Genomic DNA, 23,599 nt, shown 5'->3' with positions numbered 1-23,599 from the left:
CTGCTTAAAATATAAAACTGACGTAAAAATTTAATTAATTTATGTTTTCATAATTATAAAACAAACTTTTATTATGACTTGGTTTATTAATATAAAAAACCATTGCTATAATAAAATGAACACATTCACAGATTATAACTTAAGCTATCAATTTATTCGTATATTTTTCTATTTAAATTTATTCAAACAATATAGCATTTTAAATTAGTAATATTTTATTTTTAACTCTTCCAAAATTTTAAAAAACGCAAATACATTTAATAATTTAATTACATATTCTTAGATATAAAATAACGTATCAAAAAATATTCAATACATTTAAAGCTATTGTGATTAAATCATAAATATTATAGTTTATTACACATCTTGTAAATAATGCCTTTTATTCAGATCATGAAAATTTATTTGTGATTTATAGTTTTATGAAAGTATGTATATTTTACTATTTTATTATTTTTATAATTTATCAGTAATAATAAAATTTATTTAACCTGAATAAATTTAGATGTTTAAATCATAGAAACAATCCAATATGTTGAAATAAAAAAATTATGATTTACATGAAATAGAAAATAAAATTGAATTTTAAAAGCTTGATCTCCACCCATTCAATAGTCCTTGGGAGGCCTCTTTAATGAGTTGGCTTTTGCCTTTTGATGGAATCTCGTGCTGAAGAGGCTCTTCATTAATGGAAGTCCTTGGAAAGGCTGATTTGTTGTGAGAGTCACCATCTATTAAAAGGTTTCATGAAAAATTTTTCTGAGCAAACACTTGCAGTACATGGCTAGGTGCCTGGGTTCATGTGAAGATAGTAGAATTCATTGTCATTTGAAGTTGCTGATGGTACTTGAACCCATACAAGCATTTAGTTGGATAGAATACATCTACACTCCTTTTTCTAGAAAATAAGATTTTGGATTTTCTTTTATTTTACAGGCTTTCTTAGAGGTTTGCTCTCAAGGGATTATGGATTGAGGGATTGTTGAGACGACTTCCCCTCATGAAGATGAATCTCAATTTTAGTGTTTTAAGAACTTCATATTCTATGATTATGACAGTTTTTATTCTATCCCATTGGACGTAAGTCTTAAAGTGATGTGCACATTGATTTATAGGGTGTGACTTTGGTCTTAAGTACTTTATTGAACTATCCATCTTTCAAGACCTTTTAGATGTAATTGGTATACCTCAAAGAGTTTAGGCATGTAGATGTTTTAGATTCAAATTATGTTAAAAAAAAGCAGAGGTAAACCTAAAAAGACTTGGGCATATTGTATAGAAAATAGTCTTGATTTGTTAGATTTAAATGAAAATATGACACTGAATAGGACGCAATGGAGAAAAAGGATTCATGTAGCCGACCCCAATTAGTAGGATAAAGGCTTGTTGTTGTTTTTGGTATATCTCAAAGAACTTATTATATCACATGTAGGCCACATGACTTAATCAAAGGTGAATTCATCTCTCATGTAGGTTGCAGTGTTGAGGGGATATCTACATTGGTGTTATTTTGCAGTTACAGCTGAGTGAGATGTTGTCAACCATCCCTTTTTCAAGGCACCATGTAGTTTTATTAAATTGTTAGATCCTGCAGAACTTGATTAATTCATGGCGAATTTGTCTCTTCAAAATCATATTCTATCATGATTCTTAGGTACTATTACAGTTATGTATGAGGCTTCTAATTTCCGACTCACAGCTATATCATGAATACTCACAATAAAGTAGCAAGATTGGTTCAAAATGCACTTGGACATCATTGTCATAAGTATCGTTTCTTGCCCTCGACCATAACTTTTGGTTCAATCTCTGAGCTTAAATTAGTTGTTGCGCCTAGTTTTGACTCCCAACCCCTGGAATGTTTTCTACAAACTTCATGAGTTCGATCTCTTTACACGAGATTAAATAAAATATAAAAAAATAGTAGTCTTCTTTACACTAGATTAGGTCATCAAACATTGAACACAAGTCCATGACCATAATACCAGGAAGTTAAACCCTTACCGGGTTCAACCTTTGTACAGATGATTTGGTCATTTAGCTTTGCTTTGACCCAATCTATGAAAGTTTCCTACACTCTTTGGTTATTAAACTTTGATAATACTTTTTTTTTAATTCTTCAAGTTTGAAGGATTACAATCACATAAGTTAAAGTATAATGAGTTAATTAAGAAAGTAATCATGATTTGTCTGGAATGATATACATGGAAGACTCCAAAAATTTTATGATTGAATTCACACTATCATGAAAAATTTACCTCACTGCCCCTAAGGGATATGGTATGCCCTAGATTTATCAATGGTCAATGAAAATTTGACTCAGTGTGACTTGGTTCCCACTCATTAAATTGAAAAATTGACCTACAATACAAAGATATTATTGTGCTCATCAATAAAATGTCTAAAAAATTAGGGTGAAATTATTTAAATTATAAAAATGCATATATGATTAGGCTCGACTTTTTCCATAAAGCACTCGTTTTTAAGAAATTTAGAAATATTGAACTAATGCTTTAATTTATTCAATTTAATTGAGCCAAAAACCAAACAGGATCTGACATATCAAACCAAGTTCATAGACAATTAGCCCATTTTAATTGGAGTTAAACTAACCTTGAACTAATCAAATTAGTTGGTTCTGGCAATACTTATCAATCCAAGGTTGTGTTAGACCGAATCCTTTGTCTAATCAGGCTGCACCTTTCTTCCATGCATGCAAAGATAGCAACATAGAGGGTTAAATTCTGGTTGCTGGTGTCTGGGAGCCTTTCCCTCCTTGTTCATTTAGCCTTAAGTGTTTAGTCGACACCTTTTAATTGTGTAGACGAGATTTTTGTGCTGCAGTTCTTTTCAAAAGATAATGGCTTCAAGTTGTCGCTCCTTTGACCCTTCAATTTTTAATTAGCAGTCTATCTCCAAATTCTCTTCTCAGGATAGAATGTTGATTCATGTAAAGTTGATGAGATTTGTTGAATGCTTCCTCTATGTTTTTTTTTGAAGGGGTGCTTAACATCTTTTAAATTATTCCAGTCAATATGCTTGTTGAAACTTTGATCTGTCATCACTTAACGCTCTTCTGAGATGGTTTTCTATGATGTGGTATATTAACATCATTTATTTGGATATCTCTAATCATGACCGCTAAAGCATGCTCATATCTCAGATCTTTCATTTTCCCTGGTAAACTAGCATGGTCAACCCTATGGTTTGTCGTCATATGAATGGTGCAATATTCAACTTTCTTGCTGATAACTTTCAAGATTTTTCACATAAAGATCAAATTACCCCTCATGAACTTATGAACGTGACTCTTCTATGTTGTATATGATAGCATCATCACTAGTATCCCCATCTACCTATCATTGAACATTTTTTTTCTTTCTTGCATCCATCTAACCACAATAGTTGAGTTGGCCATGCCACATATGACGGCTGTAACTGCTATTAACTTCATTGATCATAACTTTTAAGAATATGTTGGATATGTATTAAAATACCTTATGAAGTTTATTATTAAGGCACTTTTTCAGTTCATTCAATAGTCTTCTTTCAATGATTTAAAAAGCAAGCAAGCATCACTTTTAATATTTCATTAGTTTTTCTTTTGATGATCTTACAAGCAATCATGGATTGTACATTGATTGCTAGCATCACGAGTCCCAGGGTTTTTACTTGCTCATATCTGAAGGGTGATTGCTGCTCATCTATGACCTTATCGCTTAACCCTGTCATTTCACGCTCTTGTTGTGTTTGTTGCTTGCGTGAGGGCTAACTTAGGTGCCTCTAGCAAGATTCTAATCTCTCAACTCCCCAAGCAACAGTCTGGATTGACTTCATAACAACATAATTACAAAATATGATTTTTTATGCTAAATCTTTGATTTTCTGTTTATATAGATCGAGTCTAGAATGCAACATTATTTATCCTAAAACGTAATAATTTAGGCGAGCTTATTTGTGATCGTCATGCATCATACTTAATGCCATGCAATTGTCAGAAGACTGATGAAAAGGTGAGCATAACACTTCTGTCCTATAAAAAATTGGAAGATTTACGTGCATACCACAATTTTTTTTTTAACACATCTAACGCTCAAAGTTTAATATATACATTTATAATAACTTGGTGTTCTAAACCTATGCTTGAAAATGTGTATTGCACCTTTAAAGATGGCGATTGTGGTATTTTTTGATGCGGTGTTAAAGATTTGAGTGGTGGGCATGTAAATATGTAGGCTTAGTTGTTAGATATGTAAACACATAAGAATTATGTGGAATGTATGTAAATGCCCCTAAAAAAAATTGATAACCAGGAGGAATTTTGTTTCCCTCTGTTTAGCTGAAATACCTGATAAGAAAATGAACGTCTAGTAAATTTTTCTTATTTTTGTAGGGACTTCTGATGGTTCTAAAATTTTTTCATGAGGTTGATTGGTTTTTACATAGTTCCCCATTTTAATTAGAACTTTTCAACGCTCATCATTTATAACATGCCTCAATGTTGTGCTTGAACACCCTGCATGTGATAAATTTTGATTGCAGTCATGCAGTTATACTTGGGCTTCCAAGATTGAAATCTTTTCTCATCTACTGATTCTAAATTGCATTGTGTGAACTTTTCAGTGCTTATCATTTATAACATGCCTGAATGTTGTGGTTGAACACGTTGCAGTTATGCAGTTATATTTGGGCCTCCCAGATTATAATTTATCCTCATCTACTGATTCTAAATTGCATTATGTGGAAACTTGATAAGTTCGGCTGCTCTCCTGGGTGGGTTGGCTGGCTGGCTGCCTCACAAAATTATGGAAAGATTTAATTGGGGATATTTTTGGGATCACTTTTCTTAGTTTTATTCCCTATCTATTTTATGTTTATTTATTTATTTTTATTTCATAATTATTTCCTTTTCTAATTTAGATTAGATTTATTTAGTGAGTTTGTAAATTAATTTTGCCTCACCAAATCTTTTTTCCATATGAGATTAGAGTGTCGGATTAGGCTTCAACGGGATCAGGGCATATGTCATCAACCAACTTCAACTGGATTGCTCTTCTCATTTTTTTTATGTCTGCGTTGATTGGTGAACCATTTGACTTGATCAACATTGTTTCCTACACTCGTTGTTCGAATAGGTTGTTTGAATCATTCATTCATCTACGTCGAATGCGTATCGTCAATTTTATTGCTCGTTGAGGTCGCTTGTTTGCTTCGCTTGAATCGTAGGTCAGCTTCGTTTGATTGCACTGTTCAAAGCTTCCACAGCACCGTTAGATGTGTTCGCTTGTTCCATCGCATCAACCACTCTTCTAAATCGCTCAACCCAATCATCCACTCGTCAGAATTGTTCGTTTGCATCGTCCTCTCTGATAAATCGTTCGGTCGCGTCGTCTACTGTCTGGATTGCTCTTCTACTTCGTTCGATCGTATGGATCCTCTCCTTCAGCCGAAAATCTTCTTTGTCGCCGCAGGAACTCTTCACTGCAGGCAGCCAAAGCTCTTCGTCAGGATTTTCACACTGCATGTCATTTTTGGGTCCTTCCCTGCAACAGAAGTTCTTTCTGCTATATCCTCAACTAGAAGTCTCCTTGCATAACCTCCTTTGTTCTTCTCTATCGTTTGAACTCTCACTGTAATTGGAATTTGTCTTGCTCCAGGCTCTCCTCCACCAAAATCACTTCAGTCGATCTGGAGGCCCTCCCCTGGAGCCCCTCTTCTTCCTGACACTGGAATGCTCTCTGAAAATTCTCATATGTTCAATTTCTATCGTGAGAATCTTCCTCACAGCAGGCCTTCCACCGGCTTCTCCCTGCTTGCACCTTCATCAGAATTATCCTATACTGCAACAATAGCGACAACAACAACAATAACATAAGTAGCCAAATTTCTCTCTTTCATGCAACAATCGTTCCTCTATCAGTAGAAGCAACAGTCAACTCACTCCCTACAACTAGAGGCAACCTAAATACACATAAGGTTTATGATCAAGTACAGGATGGAGACTTCAAGTACTCTAGAGGTTAATTTTGAATCGGAGACTAGGAATTCATTTTGGATAACTACTGAACTGTTGAAAATACTCCTTGGAGGTAATTCAGAACAACACAACAACCTTGTGGCACACCATTGTAATATATCCTTCTCCCGTCTTGCCACTAGTGAGAGATATAGAACTTGGATCATTGATTCAAAAGCCCCTGATCATATGACTGGAGACATCAATGTTATAGTCAACCATCAAGAAACTTCTACATTTAAGATCGTCTGACTTACAGATGGATTACACTAAAAAATTATTGGAAAAGGAGATGTAGAACTCTATCATAATATAACTCTTTTCTTTGTTTTGTCTCACTGTTGGACTAAAATTTGATTTTAATCAGAATACTTAGGATATGAAATGTATTAACTAAACTCATTGTCATCTCTTGTGAATTTTAGGTGGAGTTGGTGAGATGATCGACAGTGCAAATGTGCATCAAAGCTTATACCCTCTCAAGAAAAGCCACTATCTATACAAACAAAAATAATCCTACCTCCATTTTTACCTCAAATTTCTCACCCTATGGAGTCTATGTATGTCGAAAAATAGATAAAGTTATTACATTGTCATCTGAGTCATTCTAATTTTAACAATGTTACAAAGTTATATTCTCATTTATTTTTTAATAAAAATCTTAGTTTTTATCAATGTGAGATTTTTAACTTGCCAAACACACTAGAATTAGTTATTCTATGACACGGTACATACCCTCACCTTTTTTCATTACTCATTGTGATATTTAGGGACCTTCAAAGTTGAAAACCCTAAGTGGGGCTAGATTGTGTCTTATTTATTGACTATCACACTATAACTACTTGGGTATTCCTAATGAGGGAGTCTGAAGCAATCCAAATATTTGAAACCTTCAATGACATGAATCAAACTAAATTCCAAAGCAAAATTCAAATATTCAAAATTGATAATGCAAAGAAATATCTCAACTCCATCCTTGAGTCCTATATTTCAAAAAAGGGAATTATCTATGTGAATTCATGTATGGATATCCTATAACAAAATGTGATAGCTGAGAGAAATAACAAACATCTTTATGAGGTATCCCAATAAATTGTAATTTTTTATCGAAGTTTCAAAAATTTTTTGAGTGGAAGCAGTTCGTACCGGATTATATCTTATCAATCAAAGGCCTACACAAGAACTTAACTTCAAAGAACCTCTTTATGTTTTGATGGTTACTTATCCTCACATCAGAGCTTTCTCTTATGTTATGCTGCTTAAATCTATCCTTTTTCCACATCGATTCTTTCACAATCATAAATCTATAGTGTTTTTCATTGGTACGTCCCCAACAAAAAAAGGTTGTGAGTGTTACTTTCCTGTTATCAGAAAATACTAGAATTCTATGAATGCCAGATTTTTTTGAAAATCAATCATACTATCCTAAATTTGATATTTGAGTGGAGAGCGCAAATGATAATTAATTTTGAGATATCCTTGATGACACCTACATGACCTCATTACTAACTCAACCTTGCCATCCTATCCTGGTTTAGAATGTCCAACCAATCCCACAAACCCAAGTTGGAAGTCCATAACAAAGAATTTCGTGTGTGCACAAGAAAGAAAAATTTTGAGCAGGTGGAAGATAACTTCCAATAACAGAACTACTCAGACCAAAAATCGAGTTCACATTCATCGGAAATTTTGGGTTCGGAGGAGTCTAGTACTCATGAGTTATTTTTTTTCTGTTCTGATTTTGGTGACAAGAAACGACATTAAATATCCAATTTAGGAATATGTAGGTTATGAGAAACTATCATCATCCTATAAAACTTTTGTTTCTAATATTGATAGTGCGCAGATTCTTAAATCCATTCATGAAGCTCTTGTAAAACCAGAATGGAGGAAAGCAGTTGAAAAGGAGATTCGAACACTGGAGTGTAATGACGCATGGATTTTTATCAAACTCCCTTAGGATAAGAAACCAGTTGGATGCAAGTGTGTTCAACATCAAATACAAAACTGATGAGGATATTGAGAGATTTAAATGCAGACTTGTTGCAATTAGTTTCACTCAAGTCTGTGGGATTAACTATCAGGAGACTGTTACTGGTGCCTAAGGGCAAATTTTTCTTCTATTAGTCTAAGGGCAATTTAGTCTTTTATTTTTATTATTGTTGGGGTTAATATGTTCAGGGTTGAGGTTATGCTGGAGGTTGTCTGGAGTTTTAGGGTTAGTGTTTGAGACAGGTTTCCTACCTCTTGCATTTTACGATTTGAGAAATATTGTCTACCTCTTGAATTTTAATATTTGTGCTCTACCGTTATTTCTATGACGATTCCTATTAAATTGGTTTGAAAGCTTTAGGCTCTATAAAAATTATAAAATTTTGCCGCGTTCACGACCTAGTCTCGCAATACATTTGATCACAAATTAGTTGGGAATAAACTACAGATCGTTGCATAACTCATGTTGCCCAAAATTGCATATAGTCGTGATAAGAGATAGCTGGAAGCAGATGTCGGATCATGATACAATCACGATAAGAGGTAGTTGGGAAGTGGCTAACGGGATCATGATATAGTCGTGATACGAATTGCCTAGGAAACGATTATGAGATCGACGTGATCTGGCAGCTCTTGTGATTCAATCACGATCGAGATCAGAGCAAGTTGAGAAGACTGTCGGTTGTGCGATACAGTCGCATAAAGAGCTAGTTTGGAGTGATGACAGGATTGCGTCTTTCGCCTTCGGCTATTCCCGTCCCTCTCCAATCATACTGGATCGAGGGGTAGCTTCGTGAGACAGTGAGATTTGGTTGCCATTTGAGACAGCTGGGAAGTGGGATCCGCAACGTACATGAAATCTGATTGTGTGAGGCCGAACATTAAGGTCTCAACGTCCATATAGTAGGTCATGGCAGCCGTAAAGTTGATGCTTTGGGGGAGAAATTAGAAAAAAGTGGTGAGCCAAATAAAATCTGGAATGGAGAAGCGTTTCTATTTAATATAAGAAAAATTTTAGTCCATTGAGACACAATTTTCATCCATGGAGGAAGGATTGACGACCCTACAAGAAATGATGAAGAATATCGTGGAGTTTCACACAAACTAGCTGCCTTTTAAATCAAGGCTGAGTGAAGGAATTAGAAGCAGCTTCGAACGACAATCATTAGAAGGAATAACTTGACGTCGGCAGGTGTTATGTAAATTAAGGGCTGTAGATGATCAATTCCAAGGATTTTGGTCTGAAATAGGGAACCATGGTGGGTGGGACCCTGGCCGAGGGTCGCATCCAATCACATCAGTACCTTTCGGGTAGAGGGCGATTTATAAACTTATGGGGACGAGCAAGCTGATTTGTAGGCAAGCCGAGCTTATGGAAGAAGAAAAGTCAATATATGTTGAGGAATAAAACCAATTCCTGCTTTATGGGTGGAATGATTTTCAGTTAATGAAATTCAGGAGGAGACGCACTCATAAGGAAGCTGAAGATGTTGATTTTTGAAGGAGAGGATGCCTGTAGTTGGATTTATCATGCGAAAAGATCCTTTGTTATTAGTGGTTTGACAAAAAGAAAAATTGATGGCGGCGACCCTGTGTTTGGAAGGGAAGGATTTGCATAGTAAAAATTGAGAGAACAACACCAACTAATCAAAACATGGAAAGAATTCAAGTGCTGATTGTTGAAGTGCTTTAGAACCACGTGTAAAGGAGATTTACATGAGTATTTTTTTTGCATTGATCCAAGAAGGGTCTGTCATGGAGTATAAAGATCAAATTGATTCTATCTGGCCATTGGAAAGGGATATAAGAAGTATTGGAAGAAAACTTTATAAAAGAGTTGAAATAAGAGATTCGAGGAACCCTTCGTCTGCTGAGTTCACGAGGATCGGGGGAAACTATAGAATTAAAGCAATTGATTAAAGATAAAAATGCAATTGAACGCCCTAATTGGAGCAAAACAAGTGGAGCGCCATATAAAAATGCTACAACCACTACATTACCAAAAACTTAGACTATGGTAGGAAGGGGATTTACACGAGCTGTCTTTTGTATTGATCCATCATGGAGATTAGAGAGTAAGTTGAGATGCTATTCGACCGTTTGAGAGGGATATCGAAAGATGTGTTGGAAGTAAAAGAGTTGAAGCCAGAGATTCAAGCATCCATTTGTCTATTGAGATCGTGAAAATTGGGGGAAACTATGAAATTAGCTCAGTTGATTCAAGATAATAATGCATTTGAACGGTATAATTGGAGCATCATAAGTGAGCGTCATATCAAAATGCTACAACCACTTCTAATAACTGAAATTGTGGAAGTTTAGAGGGAGGCTTCACAGGATATGAATAATCGACCACGACCGAGGGCGACATTTAAACTTCCTACAGAGACAGATTTAGGAGAAACGAGCAAAGAGGTTTTATTCTCAGTGTTATGAAATGTTTGCCCCATGATACCATTGTAAGGAGCAGACATTTTCATGTTCTCACAGTGTGTGACGAGAAGACACAAGAGTTTGATCCAACAACATTCTATTTTATCCATTTTGAAGAGAACGTACTACTTTGGGAGGGGAGTATTGTTACATAGGAGCCTAAGAGAAATTTTGTCTTTTATTAGCTTAAGGGCAATTCAGTCTATTATTATTTTTATTGTTGGGTATAAATAGGATTAATATGTTTAGGGTTGAGGTTATGTAGGAGATTGTGTCTGGAACCTTGGGGAGAGATTTCCTACCTCTTCAATTCTAGGATTTTGGAGAGATCACATACCTTTTGAATTGTAGGTTATGATTCATGTATTCGAGTTGTGTTATTTTACTTTAGTTGAATACAATTTGTGATTTACTTTAGTTATGATTCATTGCGAAACTAAATACTATTAGAGTTTTTTTTCAGTAGCAATTAACAAGGAATGTGGATTGCATCAACTTGACATAAATAATATCTTTCTGAATGGGGATCTGAAAATTCTATTTGGAGATACCACTAGGATTTGAGAATGATTACAAAAAAACGCCACATTTGTAAACTCGGGAAATCTCTCTAGAGGCTTATGCACTCACCAATAGCATGGTTTGAAATGGTTGTTAAATTTATGAGATCTAAAGAATATTTTCAAGGTCAAACTGATCATACTCTGTTCATAAAGCACACTTAGGGAGGTGAGATTATTGCACTGATAGTATATGTAAATGATATGATTCTTGCAGGTGATGATGAAAGAGAGACTCGAGATTAAGGAAGTTCTTGTTACTGAAAAGCAAGGACATGGAAACCTTTAGATGTTTTCTAGGTATGGAGGTAGTAAGTTCCAAGAAAGGCATCATTATATCACAGAGAAAATATATCCTAGATTTTCTAAAGGAGACAAGGATGATTGGATGCAAACTTGCTAATACTCCAATGTATCAGAACAAGAAGTCTAATAGACGAGAAGGGAGTGTATCTGTGGATAAGGGAATCTATCAAAGATTGGTTGTAAAACTCATATACCTATCACACACGAGGCCAATACATGCATAACATAAATGAAGAGCATTTGGAGATGGTGTATAGTATTTTGAGATTTCTTGAGAAGATTCTTGGTAATGGATTAATTTTCGAGAAAACTAGAGGCAGAGAGGTAGAAGCCTACATTGATGCAAGTTGGGCTGGGGAATTCACTGACAAAAGGTCCACCAAAGATATTGCTCTTATATATAGGGAAATCTAGTTACTCGAAGGAGCAAGAAGTAAGCGGTGGTTTCTAGAAGTAGTGCTGAATTAGAGTGTTAGGTTATAGCCTTAAGAATTTGTGAATGGATTCAAAAGTTATTAAAGGAATGGGGTACACCTTCAATAGGCCAACAAAAATGTTTTGTATCAGTATTGCCAAGAATTCAGTGCATCATGACAGAACTAAACATATTGAATTTGATAGACACTTTATCTCTGAAAAGGTTAATGGTGGAATTATACAACTAAGATAATTTCCGGCACACTAGAAAGTTGTTGATGTCTTTACCAAAGCTTTTCATTTAGGCACCTTCTTAGAGTTTAATACCAAGCTTGGTCTCTACAACATCTACGACCTAGCTTGAGGGGGAGTGTAGAAAGCTGAGAAGTTCGGCTCCTCTCCATGGTGGGCCGGCTGTTTGCTTCACAAAATCATGGAAATATTTGATTGTAGATATTTTTGGGAGCACATTTCTTAATTTTATTCCCTTCCTATTTTTTTTTTCTTTACTTTTTTTATTTCAAAATTATTTCTTTTCTGATAAGCATTGTATATGTACTCTACATGTGAATAATGAAGTGAAATAGTTTTCCCTCTCCAAATCTATTTTCAGCACTTTGATATATATGATAACAGGTTCTTTTACTAGACTATTATCTAAGAAGGTCACCTTGATATTTTCTAATATTTTATAATGGTTCTTCTTATCTTTAGACAAAATGGTGCCCAGCTCCAGGATGCGAGTTTGCTGTGGAGTTCGTTATGGGTAGTAGCAGCTACGATGTTACTTGCAATTGTTCGTACAGTTTTTGTTGGAATGTTAGTTCGAAAGGCTTTACTGCTTTTGATTATATCAATTATATTTTTTTTATGAAAGAAAAAATAATTGTAGATTTCTTTTTATTCGAGTTGGAATCTTGCAGTGTACTGAGGAAGCTCATCGGCCAGTGGATTGTGCCACTGTTGCAAAGTGGATACTGAAGAACTGTGCAGAATCTGAAAACATGAATTGGTAGGTTTCCATACACTTCTTTACTGATTTTAGATATGTTTACAGTCATATACATGATTGTGCCTTTAAATTTTCAATCCACTGGTCCATTAAAATGGAAGTTCTTAAAGAAACTATGCTTTAAATAAGTGGATGGATGTATCATAATCTCTTAACAGAGGAAAATACAGTATTGTTTCTTCTCACTGATTATTAAGAATGCACAACTTGGAAGGTGAGCTGGTCTATTTATAAATTTTAAACCTGAAATGAAATCGTTTGCTGCTTGATAATATTTTAAATCTTTTTTGAGCCAAGCACAATTAAATAAACTAGCAGCTACTCTTCATAATTAAATTTTGTGCATATTATCACCATCTTTCATAATATCTGATAATGAACTGCTAGTTATTCTTTGTCGTATTTTTTGATTTAATGTTAAACTATGTTTATCATGATTACTATATGATTAATTATTTTATATGATAGTCTTTTAAGTGGAAACAAAACACCTATTGAAAATTCTCAATCTGTGGAAATCTATTTAACCTCTTTTATAATCATTTTACCATACTTGGTTCTCCACTGTCTTTTCTATCATCTAAACCTTCTCATTTTGTGTCACTCTCTGGTTGGAACATGACTTTTGTTACCTAAAATTGGATGAATTGATTTTATACATTTGCAACACTTAATAGGAATGAGTAGATATGTTGGCACTCTTTGGAATTAGGCTATCGATGATGGAATTTTCGGAAATCTTCTTAATGAAATTGATTGATTTTACTTTCGCAAGAGTAGATATGTTGATGCCTAAGTTGTTAGTATATGTAAGAACTGATATCATTGCATCTAATGTATTGGAAGAGTATGCCTTTGAATTATTTTTGGAATTATTATTTTTCAGAAAAATGTCAAGTCTTTGGTGGTACTTTTGTAACTTCGTGATTTTTGTTAGTGTGTCACTGATGATTTATTATTAGTACTATTATTATTATGTTGTCTCACTGATGATTATCTACTGTTATTTGTGATGAAAATTTTAGCTTTTTTTTTGTTTTTGTTTTTTTGTTGCATTCTACTCGTGGTATTACTTACTAATATTTTTATTTTTGGAAGATTTACATTCATACCAGTCAATTCTTATATATTTACATATCTAACACCTAAACTTACAATTTTTACATATATGCCTTCTTACCTATCCATGGAAAGTTGTTTTATTTACTGTTATTTGTGATGAAAAATTTAGTTTTCTCTACTCATGGTTTTACTTAACTAATATTTTTATTTTGGAAAAATTTACATACATACCACTCAATTCTTATGTATTTACATACCTAACACCTAAACATTCAATTTTTACATATATTCCACCTTATCTATGCATGAAAAGGTGTATTCCGCTCTTTAAAAGCTAAAATAGTTAGTATTTTTGATGTGATACGAACAATTTGGGTGTTATGTAAAAGGCAAAATGTTGTGTTAGATATGTAAATAGATAGGAATTGGGTGGTATGCATGTAAATGCTCGTTCTAATTTTTACATCTGAAATTCTATATCTTCATTCCTGCAAGGTTTCCCTAGTCCTGCCATTATTTAGAGAACTGTTTTTCGTAAGGTTTATGAACTGTCATTCTTCTCCCGTCCAATACTTAAACAAAGCAGGCGGCAGTTTTGGTTCAGTTATGCTGCATGGTTTAATTGGCATAACAGAAGATTTATGCTTGATTTGATAACAACTAAATAGTTATTTTTTTGTATGCTCACAGCTGTTTGCAAAAGTAGCTATAAAATTATTATGGAGAAAAAAAAATTTTATGAAAGCTATTGTAAGGATGATGATATTTTTCCTTTCAAAGAAGTTAGATGTTTTTATATGCCGACAATCTGTTGTTCCAGTTAGGAGAGTAGATATTTAAATTAGATTTATGTCGAGGAAGGTAGGGGTAGTCCTAAAAAGACTTGGGCATGTTGTATATAAAATGATCTTATTTTATTAAAACTAAATAAAAATATGAAACTCAATAAGACAAAATGGAGAAAAAGAATCTATGTAGCCAATCACATTTAGTGTAGTAAAGGCTTCTTTTTTTCGTTTTTTTCAAAAGTTAGATAATAATTTTTCTTTCAACTTCTACATTCAGCAAATCTAGTTGTAAAAAGTTAAATTTCTGAAAGTAACAAGTTGCTGCTTTGGTGAGAAAGCTGCCAAAAGCAGACCCCACATCTGATGGTTTGCAATGTTGTTGATCTTTGATTTGAATTGTGTGTATCAGACTATAACTTGAAAGTTTATCTGTCTATTCAATTTTGTAAGAGGAATATACACATTTGCCTGGGTTTTTTACCCCTGGTCTATTTTTTGTGCATTCTTACTTGTGGTTCACTTTGGCAAAAGATTGAGGATCATCCTTCTTAATTCTTATTTTTGGCAATGCTGCAGCACTTCTGTGGTTCTACTCCCTTCCACGTTTGCAGAAGTGCTACTGTTTAGCTATTTCCTCAATAGAGTTCTTACGTGCATCATTTGGAATTGCGTGAGCAAAATGTTGTAGTCTGTTTTTTATCTTTTTCACAGGAATTTTTTTTTTTGGAATAGCGAAAAGTGACTAATTAATATTTAAAATTTGCTTATACTGCTGCATTAATAATTTTCTTTCTTTATTTTATGCATGCACAACATATGTGCTTGGGCTTGTGCTTGTGCTGGGGTGGATGAATTTTTTAAAGTGCTGTTATACTTGACTACTTCATTGGTCTATATACATATCAGACTTTTTAAATCATTATCATTTATTTTTAATTTACTTTTGTCCATCATACTTTAGAGAGTATGAATATGCTTGTGAAAGTCGATGTTCCTTTTGTAATGTTAAAAACAATGAGTTTCATGGGTTTTGATGCAATGGAAAATTTTGATTTGCTTTTGGGCGCTCAGTTTGCTATAAGATTCTACTGTGATCTGTGCTGGCTGAGGTGAGAGTGTATAAAAGATTGTTTACCTAGTTCTTATTTCAAATTTTTTAGTAAGTTTTTTTTTTTGTTTTTGTTTTTTGCCGTTACAACTCTTTTTTTGATGGTTGAAGTATTGCACTTCGCTCTATGCTCTTGGCATCTCTCGGGCACAGGATTCCTCAATGTTCTCTGATCTGATTATTTCCATCTAAAACTAATGCACTTTGAACAAGTTGAAGATTACTCGTGCTATTTCACAATCCAATATCATATCCATGTCTCCCGTATAGCCTTCTGAATTGATTTTTTTTAATTGTCTTTTTTGTTATATACTTCACCCAGGATATTGGCCAACTCAAAACCTTGTCCAAGATGTAAGAGACCGATTGAGAAAAACCAGGGATGTATGCATATTACATGCACACCTCCGTGTAAATTTGAATTTTGTTGGTAAATATTTTCGAACTTTGGGCGTGAATTTCTTTTTTTTTTTCTTTTTTAATGTTTGCATTTATGTACCTTTTGAGATGCAGCTTTTTAGATTTTTATTCTCTAATTGTTTTTGGAAAATTTTCAGGCTGTGCCTAGGTGCATGGTCGGAACATGGGGAAAGGACTGGCGGTTTTTATGCATGTAATCGCTATGAAGCAGCAAGGCAGGAGGGAGCAGTATGTTTACGCCAGCCACTTTGTTAATTGTTGTTAGTTATGCATGGCTATGAAGCTTTTGCATTTTTTATCACATTTTTTCTATTTAATTCGTTTCAGTATGATGAGTCTGAAAGGAGGAGAGAAATGGCTAAAAATTCTCTGGAAAGATACACTCATTACTATGAAAGATGGGCTACAAATCAATCTGTATGTGAAGTTTTCTGTTCATTTTTATAATTTTTTGTCACCTTTTTTCTTGGCATCATTTGGCTGCTGAATTTGTTAATGCCATGTTGAATTGAAAGTATTCCCATTTATTATCTCTACCTTGCATCAAAAAGTTTGTGTGAGTTATTGTTGAAAATTCTTAGTAAATTCTTTGTTATTGTCTTTGCTAAATGTGTGGTCATGATGATATTTAAACAATTCTGTTTTGCACATTTATCTTGTATGTTTGATGTAGATTCATTTGTAAATAAAAGGTTGCCTGAGTTGTGATGAAAATAATTTTCATAGTCTTGTTTAGTAATATGTTAATAGAGTATGAAGATATCTTCTTTCCTTTTCTTATTTAACAATGCGAATTAAAGCAAAATATTAAGATTGGGCATGTTTTGTTTAAATGATCTCTTGTATAGAGACTACATAAGAACATTCTTATTACTTTTTGAGAACATTTTTACAGTTACTCAAACTTTCCATTTGTATTTTATTTCACGATATTGAAGTTCAACACATTGTACTTCATATATTTTGCTACTTTTTGGATGATTTGTAAGAAAGTGATCTGATAGATTTTTATGAGATAATAGCATGCTGCGTTTTTATGAGATAATAGCATGCTATGTCTGCTTTTAATTAATATTCATTTCATTTAAATGGCCTTTAGTGAGAAAAATGTGTTGCTCATGTCTTTTTCTTCCTTTCACATTGGTAGTGTGCAATCCAAAAGTGATCATAATTGAGCCAGGTGCGCCAGTTATAGAACTTATTTTTATGTCCAAACTTAAGCCTATAGGAGAGGGCCAGTCATTCGACATTTCTACACCAATATATTGTTAAAACTATTTCATATGTGGGTTAAAGGCACTACTTAGTCACTCCTGTACCTTAGCACTATTCTCTCACTTCCGAGCTCTGCATTTGGATTTCACCCAGACACATTCTTTTTTAATATTAAGTATCATGCAGGAAGATCCTATTCAATCATGTAGATTAGTCATGGGATTCATTTGTTATCGAGCATTATGCAACCATTATGTTGAAGGAATCAAAGATCCATATGAGGCATAATTAACATTAATCATTCTATCTCAATTGAATAATTAGTTGTGATACAAATTGTTAGGGAGATTAAAATAGAGGGCCAAAGTTGTGTCAGATTTGCCAGTGATCAAATTGATTTTCAACCCAAATGTGAAGACTAATTGGAGTGGGCCAACTGTTTGATTTGTTTATACCAACATATTTTAAAATTGTTAGATATGAGATTATACTCAATACTCTTATGCACCTTCACAAAATTATTTAGTGTAGGGGCTATTGGGGTAAAACCAATTATTTATTTATTTTTGGATGAAATCTTGTTTGAACATTGCTTGATGCTAATTTATAGTTTTGGATAGATTAAAGTAAAATTTTGAATATGTTTTTTTTTTAATTCTTATAAGTAGAAAATTAAAAGATTTGTTTGTGTCGAAGGAGTTAGGAGCCATAATTTTGTATTTTTTTTTACAAGGTAGATAATCTGCTTACTATGAGTGAAAAAGGCAAATTCCTTTTGTGGAATTTGAAAATGTCTTGTGGACGTCTAATTCTTACTGTTATTGTGGCTGCTGCTGGTTTTATGTGTCATTATGTTTGCCCATGGTTAATTCCTTTGTGTAAAAATTTGTTTTTTATTAATTTGTTTTAGAGTATATTGAAAAATACAATGACTAAAATATTTAAGATTGAGAATTCTGATGACATATAAATATTGGGCTTACAAAAACTGAGACACGTGGTGTTTTAGTCTAGTAAGGACTTGTGAAAAAACTCATGGGTTTAAATATGTAGACTATGAAGAAGACCAAACAATGTGGGGGATTTGATGGATGAAGCTAGGATGAATGTCTTCGAAAAAACCCTCTCATGTGTTGTAGCACAATTTAAAGTTTTTTTTACATGAGTATAAGTTTCTCAATAAGTTTTGTCGCAAGCACAGTTATAATTGCCTTGCATGCATAACGATACATTCTTTAAATAATATCCTAATTAGTTTAATTTTATTATTAGCTATTTAAAGGATATTGATAATGAAGAGCAAACATTATTATTAATGTGCTATTCATCTTTCACTTCTAATTATTTTTATGATCCCATATTGTATAGAGGAGATAATTTGCCTGAAGCTGCCATGTTTTTTGTAATGGATACTATTGCTAAGCTTAAGGTTCTAAGATATGAAAAATTTATTTGGGGGCGTGATTTGCTTCTATTGTAAGAAAATGGGGTATATCTTCAAATATTGTCATGCTTTCAAGTTAAAGGAACATATGCAAATGATAACTGCAAGATGGGGTCAGGTGTTGCTGGTGGGGTTATGCCTCAAGTTGAATTCTTTGGATATAACGAAAACCTTGTTAAACTATATTAGAAGTAAAGATTATCCTTGGTATGCAGGTAGAAAGGTAGGCCCATCAAATCACATTTTAAGACCTTTATTTATTTATTGCTTAGGATTTGATGAATATTAATGTGAGACAATGATGTTCTAGCTTTGTTTCTATTGTAATATTTACCATATTTTATAAGCATTTTGGTGACATTATGTTATGTGAATGACATACAGTCAACTCAAATGATTTCTAAAGTTACTTTTAAATGAGATATTATTGTTAAGCTTGAGCGTGTAGTTGGTGAAAATTCCACTAACGGCCTACAAGGTTAGCGTAGGTCTTTTGAGGAAAGTTTTAACTTTAATCAATGATAGAAGTTAGCCTTGTGGAAACTGTTAGGAAGCAGCCTTCTTCTATTTGAAGAGAAGGCACAATTAAGAATGGTTATCATGCTTTGCTGAGGAATGAGTGGCATGAGAATGACAGTCATAAGTAGAAAATAAATGCTACTACTGCTACAAATCGGTCTAACGATGATGATGTATTTTTCTATAGATATAGAGATGTCATGCATCATTTAAGGGAGCTTTGAAGTCTGTGGTTTCTTTTTCTGATCCTCTTTCTTTCTCTCTTTACTTTAGATTTCTTTTGTTTTTCTTGAAAGATTTAAAACTTGTATATATTGCTATATTGGGTGTACTTAGGTTTGGATGAGAGTTTGTTCTTAGGCCCTTCCAGTTTTACATATTTACGACTACTTTATAGTGTGGATTGGATCCTCTTTTAATTTTCTTTCCCCCATGTATGTAGACTTGTTTTTTGCCAAACCACACAAATATTAATTTTGCCGTACTTGATCGGTTTTGTGATTGTTTTGTGGTTGTTGTATTCACTTCTAGCTGATCCTTTTATCCAAACCACACAAATATTGATTTTACCGTGTTTGACATATTTCGTAATTATTTTGTATTCATTGTGTTCACCTCTAGTTGATTCTTAAACAGGGGTGCAAATTAGTCAAGTCAAGCTGAAGTCACCCTTGGCTTGAACTTGAGCTTTATTAAAGATTCAATTTTGAGTTTGAGCTCGATCTCGCTTAATTTTACAAGTTTGAACTTGCTTGTTTATTATGAAAAAAAAATATTAATTCAAGTAATATTATAATAAAACGACTAATAAAATTATGATTTAAAAGATAATTAATAAGAAATTACTTGATATCAAATTTTTAAAATATCAAAATTTTAAGTATTTTTAATAATTTGAATATAAAATCTTGAAATTTAATATATTAGGTCTATTTTTATATTAATTATTTTTAAACGAGCTGGCTCATGGGCTAACTTGTTGAGCTAAGTTGGATTGAGCTTGGCTTGTTAGTTCGTCGAACTGAGCCCAACGACTTGTCTCTGTTACACCCCTACTAACACATAATAGATTGGTGTTTTTCCTAACACTTCCGTATCCATCCTGTTGGATTTGGCAGCTGTTATCACCAATTTCTGGTGAGATGGCTGTTTTTGCACCTAGCATACGTTTGTTTCCGATTGCATTCAACACCTGATATCAGTGAGAAAGCTAGACCGTTTGGTAGAGATGAAACAAATGGATTAAGGAGTTTCACTATTTGTTTTCCATAAACAAGCAAGGCTCGTAACTGTGAAGTGCAACTATTTTACAGAAACAAGCAAGGCTCGTTACTGTGAAGTGCAAACTATGGGATGCTCAAATTTGTTGAGATGTTCTATAAACTAAAATATAGAGTTTCTAGTAATAAATATGTATCCTTTTGTTGTTTGAGGTTTGGTATGATTCCAGTTTCTCAAATTTAGTTCTATAGGGGCATTGTTCATGTTTCTGTTCAACTTTTTTATGCATGTTAATTAAAGTAGAAAACATAGAAAGAAAATTTTCCTGTCATTGCAAGAAAAATCGCGAGTTTCGTTCCGGTGAATGAAATTATTAAGTGAGTCATACTTTGATGTCCATCTTTCCATGCCAGCTTTTATCATTTTGCTTATTTTGAAGTCACAAGGGAATTCTTCGATATTGTTCAAATCATATTATTTTTTTTTCTTTGAGATGAAAATATTTCTTCTTTCAGAGTTCTTAGCTATGGATTTAAAGCATTATATTGTAATTTAATAGGCATGGTCTGTATTTTGACGTTATTTGGCTCAGCTAAATTAGGTAATTGTTTTTGTTTAAATTGATGTTTTTTTTAGACTCTCGTGCTAATTTGTTTGTTTTCTCATTGGCAGTCTCGACAGAAGGCACTCGCAGATCTGCATAGTATGCAAATGGAAAAGGTATTGCATGCATTTCTTTCTAAAAGGTCTATGCAGCTTAGCAAGGGGAGTGATTGTATTTTGGAGCTTTCATGATGACTGGCTACAGAAAATGTATAAATATGAATAGAATGGTGGAACCGTGGAACTGCTACCTTTTAAGTTTTTCATGGATATATTAACTCATGAGTCCTATTCACATTGCGGTTAATGGGTTTTAAAACGAAAAAAGTGTCAAAATGATCCTCTAACTCTTTGCAAGTTTCATTTTAGTCCCTTAGTTTATAAAAGTGTCAATTTAGTTCTAGTGAGGGCTAATTTAGCCTTCATTAAAAAATTCTAGAGACTAATTTAGCTACTGTATAAAATTTAGGACTAAAATGACACCATAAAAATAGTAAGGGGACTTTTTTAACGCTATCCTCTTTTTAAAACCATCAGTGATTCTTGCTTCACTTGTGTGACTGCATGCTTAAGGATCTACTTCTAATACCTTTGAGGATGTTGGTGTATTTTGCATCAAAATTTGGTTTGCAAAATATTACAAAAACAAATGTCTTGCTAATCTGCTAGGGAAGGATATCAATGCCTTTTAATCATTCATATAAAGTATTGTTATTCCTTTTATCCATCCGTTGATACTAGGATCTTCTTAGGAATGCTAGCTCTCTTTTGTGTACATATTGCCGGCTTCTTGACAAATTTTTTTTTATTATTTTTTACGGTGTTATAACGAATGTAATTTGTTGACCGTATGATGGCCATTCCTTGCCATCTTAATTTAATCTTTTTTATTTGTTTTCCTGAATAATTGTAGCTCGAGAAATTGAGTGATAGACAAAGTCAACCAGAGTCACAGCTCAAGTTTATAATTGAGGCTTGGCTACAGGTCAGTACGAACTTTTTATACTATTATTCCTATTCACTGATTGTTTTCCTGTGTTCTCCGGTTTGTGCCAAACCATTAAACAAATTTCTCATTGAACTCCTTTTACAGATTGTAGAGTGCAGGAGAGTTCTGAAATGGACTTATGCATATGGTTATTACCTTCCCGAGCATGAACATGCAAAGCGGCAGTTTTTTGAGTATTTACAAGGTTCATAATATTCTGTGTGTGTGTGTGTGTAGTTTGAAACAAAACTAAAACTTTTAGTTCTTTAGGTGAGGCGGAAGCTGGTTTGGAGCGTCTTCATCAGTGTGCCGAGAAGGAACTCCTTGTTTATCTAGAAGCAGAAGCTCCCATGAAAGATTTCAATGATTTCCGCACCAAACTTGCCGGGCTTACTAGGTTTTGTCCTCATCCCAAAGCTGGCCTTTGCAAGTCCTGCATGATGGTAGAATGACTTGATTAGAGTTGTCAAATCGGTTTCATGTGTCGGGTTAGGTTCTGACCTGAAATGACCAGCACCCAACCCGAAAATTAAAATGGCAGAAAGTCTAACCTGAACCTGACCTTTCTTCAACTTGCCTACCCAAACCTGACCCGTATAACTCATTTAATATAAAGATATAACAGCTATTTGGGTCACTTTTGGTTCAAATTTGTGTCGATTCTGAGTTTAAGGGTTGATTGAGTCAATATTAGGTTGGTCAGTTTCAGGTTGGCAGGTCAACCGAGATAGAGCCTAATAATTAAGTATGTTAGGATTGTTAAAACCTGAACTCAACCCGAAAATATTCAGGTCAATTTGAATACTGGAGTTTTCTGGTCTAATTCTGGTGCCGGCTCAATTTTTAACACCTTTAGATTTGACCATTATTTATTTCTCTTCCAGTGTGACCCGAAACTATTTCGAGAATCTTGTTCGAGCCTTGGAGACTGGGCTGAAGGATGTGGGGCCGTCCAGTAATCAGGCTACATGTAGCAAGAGTTCAAGCTCAAAAAACCTCGTAGGGGGAAAGGGGAGCAAGGTGGGAAAGGCGAAGGCAACAGTGGCGAGCTCCAGGTCAGGTGGCCGTTCTTTGGATGACGGAAATCTTTGGTCTTGTGAGCACTGTACCTATGCTAACCCAAGATCTGCAAACACGTGCCAGATGTGCGAACAGCACCGGTAGTTAGGGGACCGGTTATCGATATTATTTTTCTGTTGTAAAGGAAACGCTCATCCACCTCCCCATTATTTGTTCCTAATGGCTGTTAAAGTTGTGATTGCCATCCCTGTGGTGAAAAAGGGTATAAGAAAGCAGTTATTATGGGAAAGGAGGCGAAAGATCTCATGTATTATAGGGTGTCCATCAAATGTTTGATTACTTCCATTCACCTGTACAGAAAATATTTATATGGGCATATAGGCTGCTTTGGTGTCTTATTTCCAGTAAGGGTTTATTTGGCCTCGTAGCAATTTTAGCTTTAAAATTGGTGACTTTATCGGTAGTACTTGTTTTT

The 23,599-nt window shown here is 34.0% G+C and overlaps 1 protein-coding gene across 1 annotated transcript in view; it reads left to right on the top strand.

The window, feature by feature from the left end:
• Positions 1-23,315, top strand: part of LOC110032861 (probable E3 ubiquitin-protein ligase ARI7) — a 55,237-nt gene extending 31,922 nt beyond the window's left edge. Inside the window, exons 6-15 of the mRNA XM_020736633.1 lie at positions 12,439-12,543; positions 12,648-12,736; positions 16,017-16,124; positions 16,252-16,342; positions 16,442-16,531; positions 21,186-21,233; positions 22,030-22,101; positions 22,210-22,309; positions 22,375-22,501; positions 22,989-23,315. Coding sequence (XP_020592292.1) covers positions 12,439-12,543; positions 12,648-12,736; positions 16,017-16,124; positions 16,252-16,342; positions 16,442-16,531; positions 21,186-21,233; positions 22,030-22,101; positions 22,210-22,309; positions 22,375-22,501; positions 22,989-23,268 — 1,110 coding nt within the window. The 3' untranslated portion in view covers positions 23,269-23,315. The remainder of the gene's footprint in view (positions 1-12,438; positions 12,544-12,647; positions 12,737-16,016; positions 16,125-16,251; positions 16,343-16,441; positions 16,532-21,185; positions 21,234-22,029; positions 22,102-22,209; positions 22,310-22,374; positions 22,502-22,988) is intronic.
• The last annotated feature ends 284 nt before the right edge of the window (positions 23,316-23,599 follow it).

This window comes from Phalaenopsis equestris, unplaced genomic scaffold (genome assembly GCF_001263595.1).
Source record: "Phalaenopsis equestris unplaced genomic scaffold, ASM126359v1 Scaffold001040, whole genome shotgun sequence".
NCBI lineage: Eukaryota > Viridiplantae > Streptophyta > Magnoliopsida > Asparagales > Orchidaceae > Phalaenopsis > Phalaenopsis equestris.
This window is presented reverse-complemented; position numbering and strand designations above follow the sequence as displayed.